The sequence below is a fragment of the Lactuca serriola genome, chromosome 1, assembly GCF_051521515.1.
Source record: "Lactuca serriola cultivar US96UC23 chromosome 1, Lser_US96UC23_V15, whole genome shotgun sequence".
NCBI classification, from domain to species: domain Eukaryota; kingdom Viridiplantae; phylum Streptophyta; class Magnoliopsida; order Asterales; family Asteraceae; genus Lactuca; species Lactuca serriola.
In genome coordinates, this window is record NC_136408.1 from 63,820,453 (window position 1) to 63,834,544 (window position 14,092).

At 35.0% G+C, this 14,092-nt stretch overlaps 1 protein-coding gene across 1 annotated transcript; it reads right to left on the reverse strand.

Moving 5' to 3' along the window:
• Positions 1-628: 628 nt before the first annotated feature.
• Positions 629-4,511, reverse strand: LOC145089814 (coatomer subunit delta-like). The gene is made up of 12 exons (XM_079028211.1): positions 4,371-4,511; positions 4,215-4,274; positions 4,023-4,062; positions 3,032-3,255; positions 2,660-2,902; positions 2,403-2,589; positions 2,007-2,314; positions 1,736-1,928; positions 1,489-1,642; positions 1,237-1,299; positions 1,031-1,127; positions 629-877 (listed from the first exon to the last, which is right to left on the reverse strand). Exons 2-12 carry the CDS (start codon positions 4,215-4,217, stop codon positions 776-778), a joined length of 1,614 nt encoding a protein of 537 aa, XP_078884337.1. The 5' UTR covers positions 4,218-4,274; positions 4,371-4,511; the 3' UTR covers positions 629-775.
• Between the last annotated feature and the right edge of the window lie 9,581 nt (positions 4,512-14,092).

A 14,092-nucleotide genomic window follows, 5' to 3' on the forward strand; every position in this document is an offset into this window, starting at 1 on the left:
CGGTGTATTTTCGGATTTAGGGGGGTGTGTCCTTAATAGTAAAATGGCTAATGTCAATATCTGAAAGATTGTTACGAAGAGAAGTCAAGGCACAAGCATAATTAGACCATATATGTTGCAATCCCCTTGAAGCAACAAAAGCATAAGAGTTGTTACTAGCATGAAACCAAAAGAATACATTGATGTTGTTACTAGTATACGTATTTGTATTTACTTGCTAATTCCTTAAGAGGTCTAGGGGAATCATAATGGAAGACTTGAAAACAAGTCCAAGATCATATGATTGATTATTCTTACTTTTACTCTTGTATTAGGAATTGCAATATCAAATGTTTTTAATGGATTGTTATTTCCAAACTCAGCTGATAAACGTAAGTATATGTTAAAACAAGTAAAAATTAACAAGTTGCATAAAAAATTATGGGATAAAAATGGGAAACAAAAATACATATTTAAGGTGAAACCATAAAAATATAGTAAACCAAAGAAAAAGAAAACCACCTCTGAAAAATGGTAAAACTAGAAAGTTGAATTTAAAGTATGGGTATGGGTGTAAACTCGGTTTGTTTGTTATTACAAATAGGTTTGAGTCTAGAAAATGATAGAACCATGCATGAAAGTTGCAAACTACTCCGATTAATAATATTTTCATTTCTCCTCACTCAGTTTCCTTTGAAAATATAGACCATGAAAATTAAAAAATCCTTACACACACACACACACTATTATAACACACATTAATACGAGTCCAACCAAAAACAACATCCTTCCATAATCAAACAACTTGGTAGCTCTCTGTCACCAATTGTGTCCTCTGAGTAAACTTGGGACCAGACCCACCTTGACCTTGACCTTTCAGTGGCACAATATTAACAACCTGCAATAATTTTTTATTTTCAATTTTTCATTTGTAATTTCTGGTGTGAGTAAAATAAAGAAATAAAATGAAAAACCATATATATATATATATATATATATATATATATATATATATATATATATATATATATATATATATATATATATATACCTTCATGTCACTGAAAGTTGTTGTTGCAGAGAAACGCACAGATATGGGGAAAAAGGCCGAGGAATCAGCTGGAGGTACAACAAACTCCATTGACCCACTACACACACAACACACATCAACAACATTTAACATTATATTCTGGATAAATAAATAATTATATAATTAAAAAAAAAAAACTGAAAAGATGAAATTTTTATCAAACAAACCTTCGGTTTGAGTCATCAATCAGAACTATAGACCACTCCAACATCGAATTTCTTGAGTCAAACCTAAAGTACCAAAAATATATATAATAAATAAGTTCATCATCATAATATTTAAATTACATTTCCAGTCCCTGTGTTTACATGGTGTTTCTGGATCAGGTCCAAAAACAAATCTTTTTTGGAATAATGAAAATGGTCCTTATCATCCAAAAAACACAGGGATCAAAAGTGTAACTTATTGAATTCTCTCACCTCCATTCACCATCAATCTGCTTTACATTTGGTGCCTCTCTGAGAGCAGGAAGAGGAACCGAAATAACAACATTTTGTAAATCAAACATTGAAGAAGCCTCATACTCGATATTAACATACGTTTCATTCCCAGAAACAGAAGGCCAACAGTTAACTGAAAAAAATAAAAATTCATGTTGCAACATTAAAAATATTTAAAAAAAAAATCTAAAAAGGATTCATTCAGTAGATGCTGTGCTCTGCTTACTTGTCAATGGCACATCAGACTCATCTTTACTCTGCAATCTCCATTTGAGAAGACCAAGTCCATCACCAGATTGTCCAGCAGGAAATGGACGATTAGGATCTTTTAATCCCAAAATGTTTTCATTTGAGAAAAGCTCTTTGTTGATGTTTGGATGTGTTTTGAATTTTATTTCAGGGTTATCTCTACTTGCAACCTGTAATTGTAATTTTACATTAAGTGAAGAAGAATTCTATAAGCAAAAAATTTGGGCAACATAATGATTTAAGTTTACCTGAACTTGGATAAAGGCATCATCTTGGTTAAGTACTTGAAGAGACAAAGTTCCTTGAACATCAAAGTCACTGACACCTCCATCTCTCTTCAATGTCACACTCAGCTTTTCTTCGGTTGTCAGAGTGATGGGATCAGTAGGTGGTGGGGCAGCTGATCTGCTGCCCGGATTACCACTCGGGCGGACATCTTCCACAATCACTTCACCTTCAGCTTTCAATGATTCCAAGAATTGATTTGCCCTTTGATTTTTACCTAACTTCATTCCCATTCCTTTACTTGGTGCACTAACAGCTGCACTTGCTTTACCTGAAAAGATTCACGTATGTTAGTTATAAAGATTCTTTTTTTGATAAGATCATATCATTAAAAGTTAAATTTTAAAAAAGACAATAACCTTTAGATTTGGTTGAAAAGGAGTCAATATCAGAGCTTAATCCAAATCCAGAGCCACTTCCAAAGTTGTTGCCACTTGATATGCCAGTATCATTACCAAACCCACTATCCATTCTTCCTATTGAACCCATGGAACCCATTGATTGTAAAGATGAATACCCTCCTTTGTCCATTTTGCCCCTTTCAATCTGTAAAAAGATTTGTTAGAAAGTATGGTGATTGGAGGATAAGAATGAAATTGAAAGTTAAGAAACTTGCCTTGCTTTTGTCGATTTCATTGGCTTTACGTTTCATTACATCTTTGGTTTCATTGATTTTGCTCTGTAATACCAATTTGTGTAGTCTTTCTTCATGACTTTCCATCTCGATGTATTGTTTCACTTGGGCAACAGTTACATTTTCCTTGTGCCCAAGGGAAATGACTTCATCAAAAGCAAAAATCAGCTCAAAAGCATACTTGCAAATGCCTTCTTCATCTAGAGAGGCTGAAAACTCAGGGATCTATTCCATTGTTAAGTCAATGCAATCAATAGAAAGAGAAACACATTTGCATTGTTATGATAAAAACAGCATAATGCAGGAACTGAAAAAGAAACATGATGGGATTTTCTAATGTAGGAAAAAGGATACAACTTTGGAAAGAAGTCTCAGTGTATCAAGATCCTCAAGAATATTGCTTTGTTTGTTTGTCACAAGTAGCAGATATAAGCTCTCAATTGGCTGATACACATAGCGCACATTCTCTGTTTCAACATAGGTATGCTGTTTCCCACTTCCAACTAACTTAGGGAAAGCTGCAAGAAGCCCCTCGATTCTAATGCGAGACATGTCAACAAACTGCCTCGAAACAAGTGCTGTGAAAATTTCTAAGATTGTTAGCTAATAGCATCCACTTAAAGTATCATTCTGAATGCCTAAAAATAGCATACAACATTGCAGGCTAAAAAACAAGAAAAAAAAATGCAAATTTTACTGGTTTGGGACTTTACACACTATGAAAAATAAGCCTTTTCTTATATAAAGAAGCCTTTTCATCAGTTGTTTTTATGTTCAAAACGTATTTATTCAGTTTTTAAGTTGCTAGTAAATGCCATCTTTGGCTCTACCCTAGACTCTAGAGGCTCAGGCTACATTGAGAATGGATGAACCTTGATTTGAACAATGATGAGTGTCATATACAAACGAAGATGAAAGTACCAAATCATAAGAATTACAAAAGGGGTAGTATCTTCACTGATCTAAGCCACATGAAATAAAATGGTACTAGATTAGCAAGTCAAATTCAGCTGCTAACAGGTCAACCCATGAACTAAATCTGTTATGTGAAAAGAATAGGAGTTTGAAAACATCTTCAAGCACAAAACAGCTGAGTTTGTGTATTGGTTGTAGTTTTTTTCTTTGTTCTATTCATAAGTTCACTTAGATCTCCTGATGTGTTCATAAGTTCTACACATTTACACCAACTTAGATTATCTAAGAGCGAAAACATTAAGTCCATCGAACATTCTCGGTTGGATGACATTCTATTTTCACATTCAGAAAAACTAAAGATAACAATCACATTCGAATCTGTTGCACGATTCAAACATAAAGGAAATATAAAGTGAACCAAACCACTCACCTTTGCCAGATTTACTGATGATGGAGGCTGCTAGAACAACCTATAACAAAACAGATAAATTAGCAACCAAATCTAGACCAGAAACCCTAAATTTACAAGCAACTCGAGAGATCAGATATGATGCTAAAATTCCTACTAATCACATATTCGACTTTAATGTATGAAATTCAACAGTCTAGTGATCTTAATTACCATTTTGGAGAGTATCGAAGTTCAATGGCGACTAATTACAGTGCAAAGATTTGAGAAACCCTGCAGTTAAAAAAAGTATAGATCGATGAATTTAATCAATGCAATCGAGTCAGTAATGGTGTCGGAAGATGTGGATCTGCAGGATCGAAAACACACCTAGAAGTTGGTTGCTACGACGGGAGGAGATCCGATGGCTTGCTAGATCGTTTTCTTCGCTCTTTCTACTTCTGTTCTTTCGGTGTGCGAGTCCAGTTGAAAGAAGAAATGCGAAGGGTAAAATATTTCACTTTGCTCCCAAAAAATGAATTATAAAGCAATTTACATCCTTCCAGTTTACAATTCAAGGATTCGAGGGATAATGACTTTTGAAAGACTAACGTCTCCACGAATTTTTTAAAAATACTTATATTTGGTCATTAAATAATTTGTTGTGCTTGATTTATTCATAATTTTTTTAATAGAGAAAATTATAAATTTATCCATTTTTCTTAATCTCTTGGCAGAAAATAGCCAAAAAAAAATCCAAGATTACAAAAATAACCACTAAAATCACAGATGGATTAGGGTCGGTTTAGATTTTGTCTTATCACCTGCGAATGTACGAACGCTTAAAGCATGGGCATGCATTTGAATTGTACGTTTGTGGATGAATTTTTTCGAGTTTTTCGGGTATAAATAACCCCTCCCCTCACACACGTTCGCATATGAACTCAATTTGCGATTTACTTTGGTCTTCATCTGCGATTTTGCAGTGAAATATTTTTATTTTTTTATTTTTTTATTTTGACTACGAAAATGATAGATTTGACTACGAAACAACTATATTATATATAAATTCTTGCAAAAAATTATCAATTTAACAATTATTTCTTTGACATTTTTGTTTGAAACCTCTGTAATAAAATGAGTGAATATTTGGTTTGCGTTGTAACTGGCGGGAGGTGAGAATTTGTAGAGACAAATTTGGAATATGTATGTCTAGAGGGAGGAATTTCTGAATTCGCTTTGATATTTTCTGAGTATATTAGTTATAGTGATTTTATATCTTTGGTAAAAATGAAACCAGTTTGTTAGATAGATATAAAATTAGTCTTTGCTTCCATCATGTTGAATTAAATCATTATATAGTCATAGTTGAAGACATTGATTGATATTAGAATGTTGATCAACATAATCAAATCAGTTAGGGGAAGGGTTGTGAAAGTGTTTGTGGTGGCTGATGAAGGTGATGCAGTTACGGAGGGTGGCGAGAAAGGAAATGAGTTGGTTGATAACTTATCCAACGATAAAGGGAGCAACAACCCAATAGGTACTTTCATGACTCTTTGTATACTTCAGTTTCATAGTGTTTCTAAAAATGTAAATCTTAGGTATTCACTTATTTACTATGTGGATCCTGAAAATTACAAGTACGTTGGTGATGATGATATTGGTACACATCTTAATGACGAGGGTGGTTGTTATGTTAACGTTCCCTAACAAGTAGTTAAGGTTATCAATATGGGTGGATTAGATGATAGTAAAAAGAAAAAACTTATGATTCAGAAAGATAAAAATCTACATGGTTACGTGGATTTTGTTGATGTTATTGATTTAGATTCAAATATATCCGACTTAGAAAGCAATTCTGATGGAGATGAGTTGGGTGATGAACGTAAAGCTAAGATTCCCGATAACCTTTTTTACGGTATGCCCCCTCTACTAGCATGTCCAATTGATGTTAATGAAAACATCCCATCACAGATGGTAGACTATAATCAAAAGATTGAATGTCTCCGTATATTTAATAACAAAGACCTTCTAAAACGGACGATTGGGAAAAAATGTCTTCAAGAAGGTTTTCAGACGAAGATAAGTAGAACAGCCAAATCAAGGTATGAGGTTGTGTGTGTTGGGAAAAATTGTTCTTGGTTACTAGGAGCAAAAGGAATCAAAAATTATAGTGGACTTTTCCAAGTGACTAAATTTTTTGACGTACACACATGTTCTTCAACAATATTGCAACCTAAAAATCGACAAGCAAACAAACATGTTATGGGTGAATATCTTGTTGATGATTTGTCTGAAGATTATAGTAGAGTATACCGTGGGAGAAGATATTGTTAACGATATGAATGCACAATTGAAAATCAGTATCTCATACCATCAGGCTTGGTGTGCGAAGCAATATGCATTGTTGTTGTTAAGGGGTACCATAGAGGATTCTTTTACCTAACTTCCGGCTTATTTCCACAATTTGGTCAAACATAATCTCAGTATAGTGACACATATTCAAACAGATACTAATGATCGGTTTGAGTTCGTGTATGTCGCACTTGGTTGCTCAGTTAGTATTACTATATATATATATATATATATATATATATATATATATATATATATATATATATATATATATATATATATATAGTGATGTAGTTAACTATAATTAGTATATTGAATAGATATACAATGTATTGCAGGTATGCTCTTTTGTCAATTGTTGTAGGACGACATTTGTAGTAGATGAAGCCCACATAAGGAGTGAGTTCAAAGGTACCATGTTACTTGCAGTTACTAAGGACGGACAAAACAAAATATTACTGGTTGCATATTGTATATGCAAAAGTGAGTGTACAGATCCTTGGACATGGGTTTTTTCAAAAACTATGTGATTGCATAGGCAATATGGAGGATCTTACAATTATATATGATAGGTATCCATCTGTTGCCAACATTTTTCCTCACACTCATCACGAAATATGTGGTGTCCATTTGTATTTCAACATATTAGCTAGATACGGGCGGAGTAAGACAGTTAAAGTAATTTTTTGGGAGGCTTGTAGAGCCTAGACAATTGATGCTTTTAATGCTGTCATGGACATAACGAGAAACACAAAAAGAACCAGTATGGGAATACTTACAAAGTATAAATCCTGAAACTTGGTCTATGGCACATTTTAGAGGCAGTCGGTACAATCTTATGTCGTCCAACAGTGTGAAGTCTATAAATGCATTATTTAGACATGCACATAAGGTATCGATAGTAATGTTGATTGACTTTTTTTGTGAAACAATGCAACAGTGGTGGTTTCAAAGACGTAACTTTTCAGGTAGTAAGTTATAATATTAATGTTTGTGTCAAATGTTATTGATCTTAACTGTGTAATTTTCTTTTTTTAGTGGAAGCATCTAACGTCCCATTTTCACAACCAAAATTTTTCATTTTTATTAAGGTAAAACCTTCCAGTTTATAAATCCATTATTAAGAAAATCGATTATTCCAAATTACATATATTAAAAATCAGAGTTTTATAGAAAACATGAAATACTCAATGTTGCTGATGCATGTGTACAGTCCCGCATTTGCCTTCTCATAGACACCGATGATACCTGAAACAATAAACAACCGGATAAGTATAAAGCTTAGTGAGTTTCCCCCAAAATACCCCATACGAATAATCATACAAGCATGCACAACGGCCACTCTTCGGGCCTTCGTCCTGACTAGACCGCCTCGCAAGCCTTCAATTTATCTGGTCTAAAATACCAGGGTTTGTTGGCCTACCGCCTCAACCCAACCGCTCCTCTCGAGCCTTCGAGCCTACGACCTGCAACCAGCCCGCACCGGGTATCTTGGCCTACAATACAAAGCAGGACTGCTTCAACCCAAACCAAACACAACATGTCAACATATAAACAATCAGGATCAAGTAGGCACATAATCCAGACAAACAACAATCATACAACTCACTATCGCGTACTAGTCCTATCACAACATACAATCCTGCTACCAGATAACCTCCAAAGAATGCGTAACCATGAGTAACTAGAGGTGAGATAGCCACCCGAACAGATGATCCTGCTCTGGAACCACAACCAAACAAGGAACGGGCAAGAGAGCCTAGACCAATAGTTCTCAGGCTATCCTACATGATCACAGACAGTCCCTAAGGGCACTCCATAGATGATAACCAACAAGCGCATATACCATACAGTTCTACAGATTATACAGCAAAGCAACATACTCAGTACCAGGAGACACATCTAATAGATCAGTATAGTATAACAACATACTCGATACCAGAACACAGATCTAACATATCACTATAGCATAGCAACAAACTCAATACCAGGACACGGATCTAATAGATCACTATAGCATAGCAGCATACTCGATACCAGAACACAAACCTAACAGATCACTACAGCATAGCAGCATACTAAATATCAACAATCCAAGGAATGCATGGTCGTGTATACTCTGTGATCTTAATATGTAACCACAACCAAACAAGAAACATGTAAAAGAGATTAGATCAAGAGTCCTCAGTCTATCCTACATGACTATATACAGTCCCTAAGTCATCCCTTTACTAACAGATAACCAAAACTAGTGGGCCAGCATTGGTGCCTTCGACCCACGGGTACAGTGAGGCAAAACTCACCTCGATATGGGAGTAGATAACCACCGTAGTAACGAAGAACTTTACCAGCTTTGACTCATTTCCAATCACCTACAGGAAGATACATGAGTCAATACCCGATCACATGTCATAGTCACTTGCAACAGTAACTAACTCACATGAAATGAGGATTAGGGTGCCACACAAAATGACGATTAGGGTTAAGTAAGAACACTTAACCCAATAAGAACCTAATCACCTAAGGGTATGACTAATTAAGGTTTGACTTAGTGATTCTCGGGTATAATAACGATCCAAGCAACAACCCAAAATATGCGCTCGATCATTGTCCAAAATAGGGTTTCTCGATTCTAGGGTTTTCCACATAAAATCATAACTACGGTTAGTGTTCCACACTAAACCCATTAGGGACTTAATTCATTAAGTCCAATATTGCATTAAGTTAATCGTAGGGCATTACCGAGTATAATTTTAAAGTTCAATTAGCAGTTTTAACGTGGGTGATATGTGTATTTTTATATATATTTTTATACATTACATCTTAATATTTTAGCCTTTATTATTCTCTTTAGAACTAAAAAGTACTTATAATGCTTTGAATTATGATTTGCAGCTATTCGTTGTCGATTATTCACAAAAGAAAAGACTGGAGCGGAATTAGGGCTTAGAGGCTAAAAGAAAGAAAGAATGTTGGAGGAGCCGATTACGCCCAGCGTAATTGACTAGCACACTTAGCGTAATGGCAAAACAAGGGTTACGCCCCGCATACTTTATGATTACGCCCCGCGTAACTGTGCATCCGGATAACCTCTTTGCGAAAAGTTTCTGAGTACGCCCAGCGTATGTAAGTCGGTTCCAAGGGCTATAAAAAGCGATTATCAGCTAACCAGAGGGGGGATTCGACTTCTAACCTAATTTAGTCGATAATTAACTTCTGTTAAGCCGTTTTGAGGGTCTAGAAGGCGGCTGGGAGGCCGTTAAGCTAACGGGAGCAGAGATCGGAAGGATTGGAGAGCGGATACATGTCGATAATCATAAAGGTTGTTAACGTGACCATGTTTAGCATTCCATTATGATACTATTATGTGTTTAGTTTCTGATTTAGGTGTAAAAACCTTTTACTTTTGTTTATGATTGAATGAAACCTTAAGTATTTGACCAATTGTTATATTGAATTGTTTGTTTATGTTTAATTTATCTTGTCAATCTTGTTAAAAGATCCTTATGTGTTAATGATAATTATTTGTTGTTAATTGTCAAGTAAATTAAGTTGTATGAACATCTGCTTGATTACTTGTGTCTTATGACTTTGATGACCATCAAGATTATAAGTCTAGGAATAACGAATGCGAAACTAGGATTAACTTGGGAATAAATAAGTTAACGTGTGAGCCTTGTTTGATGACCATCAACAAGAGGTTAATTAAACGACCAATTCGATTAACTATTATTACAAGTCTTGCTTGATACGAACTGAACACTAGGAAACATGTTAGTTTAATCAATTGATCACTACTTGAATTAACTTGTTTGCTAAAGGATTAGTTATAGTGAACGCGAATCTAATCATTTTAGGAATCGGTGAACATGAATAAATGAATTTGTGTATGCAATTGTCTATGCTTTTAAGGTGTAATTTATCTAAACCAAAGTACCTGAAGAGATTTGCTTTCCTGTTAGTTTATCGAGATTTGTTAATTAATTGTTCGTTTGAGATTCAATAACCATTTCTTTATTCCTTTCGTGAGTCCTGTAACCTATAATAAAATATTTTAAATTAATTCACCACCGTTCCCTGTGATCGACACCCGACTTACCCAAGCTATACTATAATCTGACTAGGTACACTGCCTATAAGTGCATAGTTAGTTTAAGTTTGTTAGGCTATAAATATTAAAATTAGTGGGTACTTTCGTGCACATCAAGTTTTTGGTGCCATTGCCGAGGATGACGAGTGACTTAGTTTATCCTTTTTATTTTTATTTTTATTTTTATTTTTATTTTTATTTTTGTGTTATTTTTGCGTTGCTTAGTATTAGTATTTTTATTTGGTATGTAATTAATTTTAATTTAGGGTGTTTTAGTTTTGTTTTCCATGTTGATGCTTTTTGGTTGTTTAAATCTTTGCAGAATTTTCACCCTTAGAAAGCTGGCAGTAAGTTCAACAGCTAGGTCCGACTGTTGCTAGAGAGAGTCGTGTGAGAGTTCGAAGATTATAGTCAAGACCCATGATTTGTCATAAGTGTGGGGTGCATATTGATTTCGTGAGCGATTATTTAGAAGAATGACATTTTATTTTTAACTCTTATGGTATGGATGAGCTGTTCCCACACCATAGAGTTTTATTTCGACACGAGGGAGAAGTATCATCCCGACTGCCACGACATGGTTGACACTTTCCTATGTTGTGGGGGAGTTTTCATCGCGAGAAGCAGCTGTCATTCTTGAAGAGACGACGTGGTCGACACTTTCCCACGTCATGGTTACTGTACATTGCAATTGTTTGCAATCTTTTGCACCACATTCTCGAAGTCGACATTCTTGATTGTATTTATCGGCAAATTTAGAAGCAACAGTTACAGTTTTCAGTCTTTCACCAATATTTGGAGCAACTTGTAGCAGCCCCATTCGATCTCGCCACAACTACCCAGGGGAGTCTGTTCCTTTTTCTCCCTTTTTATGTGCTTAATTAATTTTATGCATACAATGAGGACATTGTATGAAATAAGTGTGGGGTAGGGGGTTGGTAAAAGTAAATTAAAATTAAAAAAAAATGAAATAATAGTTTGGAAATTGTTAGATTTAGGGAAATTTAAAATTTTAAAAACTTGAAATAATAGTTTAATTTAGAAAAATCTAGTGATAATTTAAAATTTTGCTAAATATTGTATGAGATGATCCGATGAGAACTCAAATGTTTACTTGAGCCAATACACGTTATAGTGCATTTGTGGCCTCCCTTATTTTAGTGAAATCATAGGACAAAAACACGACCTCGCTTAGCCCGAGGGATGCAATATGTTTAGCATCGTGTACCAGAAATGTATCCAGGAAAATTGTTATCTTTAACCAATAAAGGTTGAAGTTGAGCGCCCCTGCTTAAGCATGTAGGGATTAGAGTGAAAAAAAGTGAGGTACATGTAAAAAGAGAGAGAGAGAGAGAGAGAGAGAGAGAGAGAGAGAGAGTTACAAGAAAAAGTTTGAAGAATTTTTAGGGCAGTTAAAGTGAAGATCAAAAGATCAAAAATTTTGAAGAAATTCAAAAAGTTGAAGATACCAAAAAAATCAAACAACAAGGTGGTGAATTCAAAGAAATTAAAGATCAAATGTCAAAGAAGTGAAGAATTCTAAAAGAGCTCCAATATGGTATCATAAATTGTAGTTGTCTAGATTATGTATGCTTGGGTTGCTCAACCAAAAATACCTTGAGGTTAAGAGGTTTTTTGAGGATGGATTCGGAGGGATGCATAAAATGAGCATAGTTCGGGGTGAATGGACGAGTGTTTATGAAAATTATGAGTATTTAAAGTATGGGGGTACTTTAGGAAAATTTTAGACACAAATGCATGCGTTGCGGTCTTGACATAATAGCTGAGTTTAAAATGGATTGTTGAGTGCAATATTGGTAAAATAAAAGTAAATTTGCTTGGGGGCAAGCAAAGGCTAAGTGTGGGGTATTTTGATATGTGTATTTTTATATACATTTTTATACATTATATCTTAATATTTTAGCATTTATTATTCTCTTTAGAACTAAAAAGTACTTATAATGCTTTGAATTATGATTTGCAGCTATTCGTTGTGGATAGATCACAAAAGAAAAGACTGGAGCGGAATTAGGGCTTAGAGGTTAAAAGAAAGAAAGAATGTTGGAGGCGCCGATTACGCCCAGCGTAATTGACTAGAACGCTTAGTGTAATGGCAAAACAAGGGTTACGCCCCGCGTAACTGTTGCATCCGGATAACCTCTTCGCGATAAGTTTCTGAGTACGCCCAGCGTAATCCGACTTACGCCTAGCGTACGTAAGTCGGTTCCAAGGGCTATAAAAAGCAATTATCAGCTAACCAAAGGGGGATTCGACTTCTAACCTAATTTAGTTGATAATTAACTTCTGTTAAGCCGTTTTGAGGGTCTAGAAGGCGGCCGAAAGGCCGTTTTGAGGGTCTAGAAGGTTGTTAACGTGACCATGTTTAGCATTCCATTATGATACTATTATGTGTTTAGTTTCTGATTTAGGTGTAAAAACCTTTTACTTTTGTTTATGATTGAATGAAACCTTAATTATTTGACCAATTGCTATATTAAATTGTTTGTTTATGTTTAATTTATCTTGCCAATCTTGTTAAAAGATCCTTATGTGTTAATGATAATTATTTGTTGTTAATTGTCAAGTAAATTAAGTTGTATGAACATCTGCTTGATTACTTGTGTCTTATGACTTTGATGACCATCAAGATTATAAGTCTAGGAATAACGAATGCGAAACTAGGATTAACTTGGGAATAAATAAGTTAACGTGTGAGCCTTGTTTGATGACCATCAACAAGAGGTTAATTAAACGACCAATTCGATTAACTATTATTACAAGTCTTGCTTGATACGAACTGAACACTAGGAAACATGTTAGTTTAATCAATTGATCACTACTTGAATTAACTTGTTTGCTAAAGGATTAGTTATAGTGAACGCGAATCTAATCATTTTAGGAATCGGTGAACATGAATAAATGAATTTGTGTATGCAATTGTCTATGCTTTTAAGGTGTAATTTATCTAAACCAAAGTACCTGAAGAGATTTGCTTTCCTGTTAGTTTATCGAGATTTGTTAATTAATTGTTCGTTTGAGATTCAATAACCATTTCTTTATTCCTTTCGTGAGTCATGTAACCTATAATCAAATATTTTAAATTAATTCACCACCGTTCCCTATGATCGACACCCGACTTACCCAAGCTATACTATAATCTGACTAGGTACACTGCCTATAAGTGCATACTTAGTTTAAGTTTGTTAGGTTATAAATATTAAAATTAGTGGGTACTTTCGTGCACATCAGTGGGTCCCGACAAAACTCCAAAACTAGCGTTTTCTTGACATTAAGTTTTCTAAACCCTAATTAGGGTTTCTAACCCCAAACTCGTGCCACCCAGACTAAAGTCAGATGTTTAGGTAATTTAATGTTTAATAAGTCGGACACCACCCAATGCCACCTCGGGTAGTGGTGATCGGCAGCTGTCCATGGTGGCAGCCACCCATCCATGGCGGTGTCGAGTTTGAATCCAAGCAAACAACTCCCACAGCAACAATCATGCAAAAAAATGCACACACCATATTACACACACAACCACCTCACCATGGTTGGCTGCCATGGTGGTTCTTTTTTCATTTCCAGCCAACAAAACACTCATACACGCCATTCCAACATGCCTCATCAACAACACATGCACCCACATTCGCAAAGTACGAACACA

Bases quoted from the DNA above. Each gene is read 5' to 3' on its own strand.
- LOC145089814 (XM_079028211.1), bottom strand. The intron at 2,903-3,031 runs GTATCCTTTTTC...ACAATGGAATAG, and splicing joins TGAGACTTCTTTCCAAAGTT to ATCCCTGAGTTTTCAGCCTC. The intron at 1,643-1,735 runs GTAAGCAGAGCA...TATTTTTTTCAG, and splicing joins GTCTGATGTGCCATTGACAA to TTAACTGTTGGCCTTCTGTT.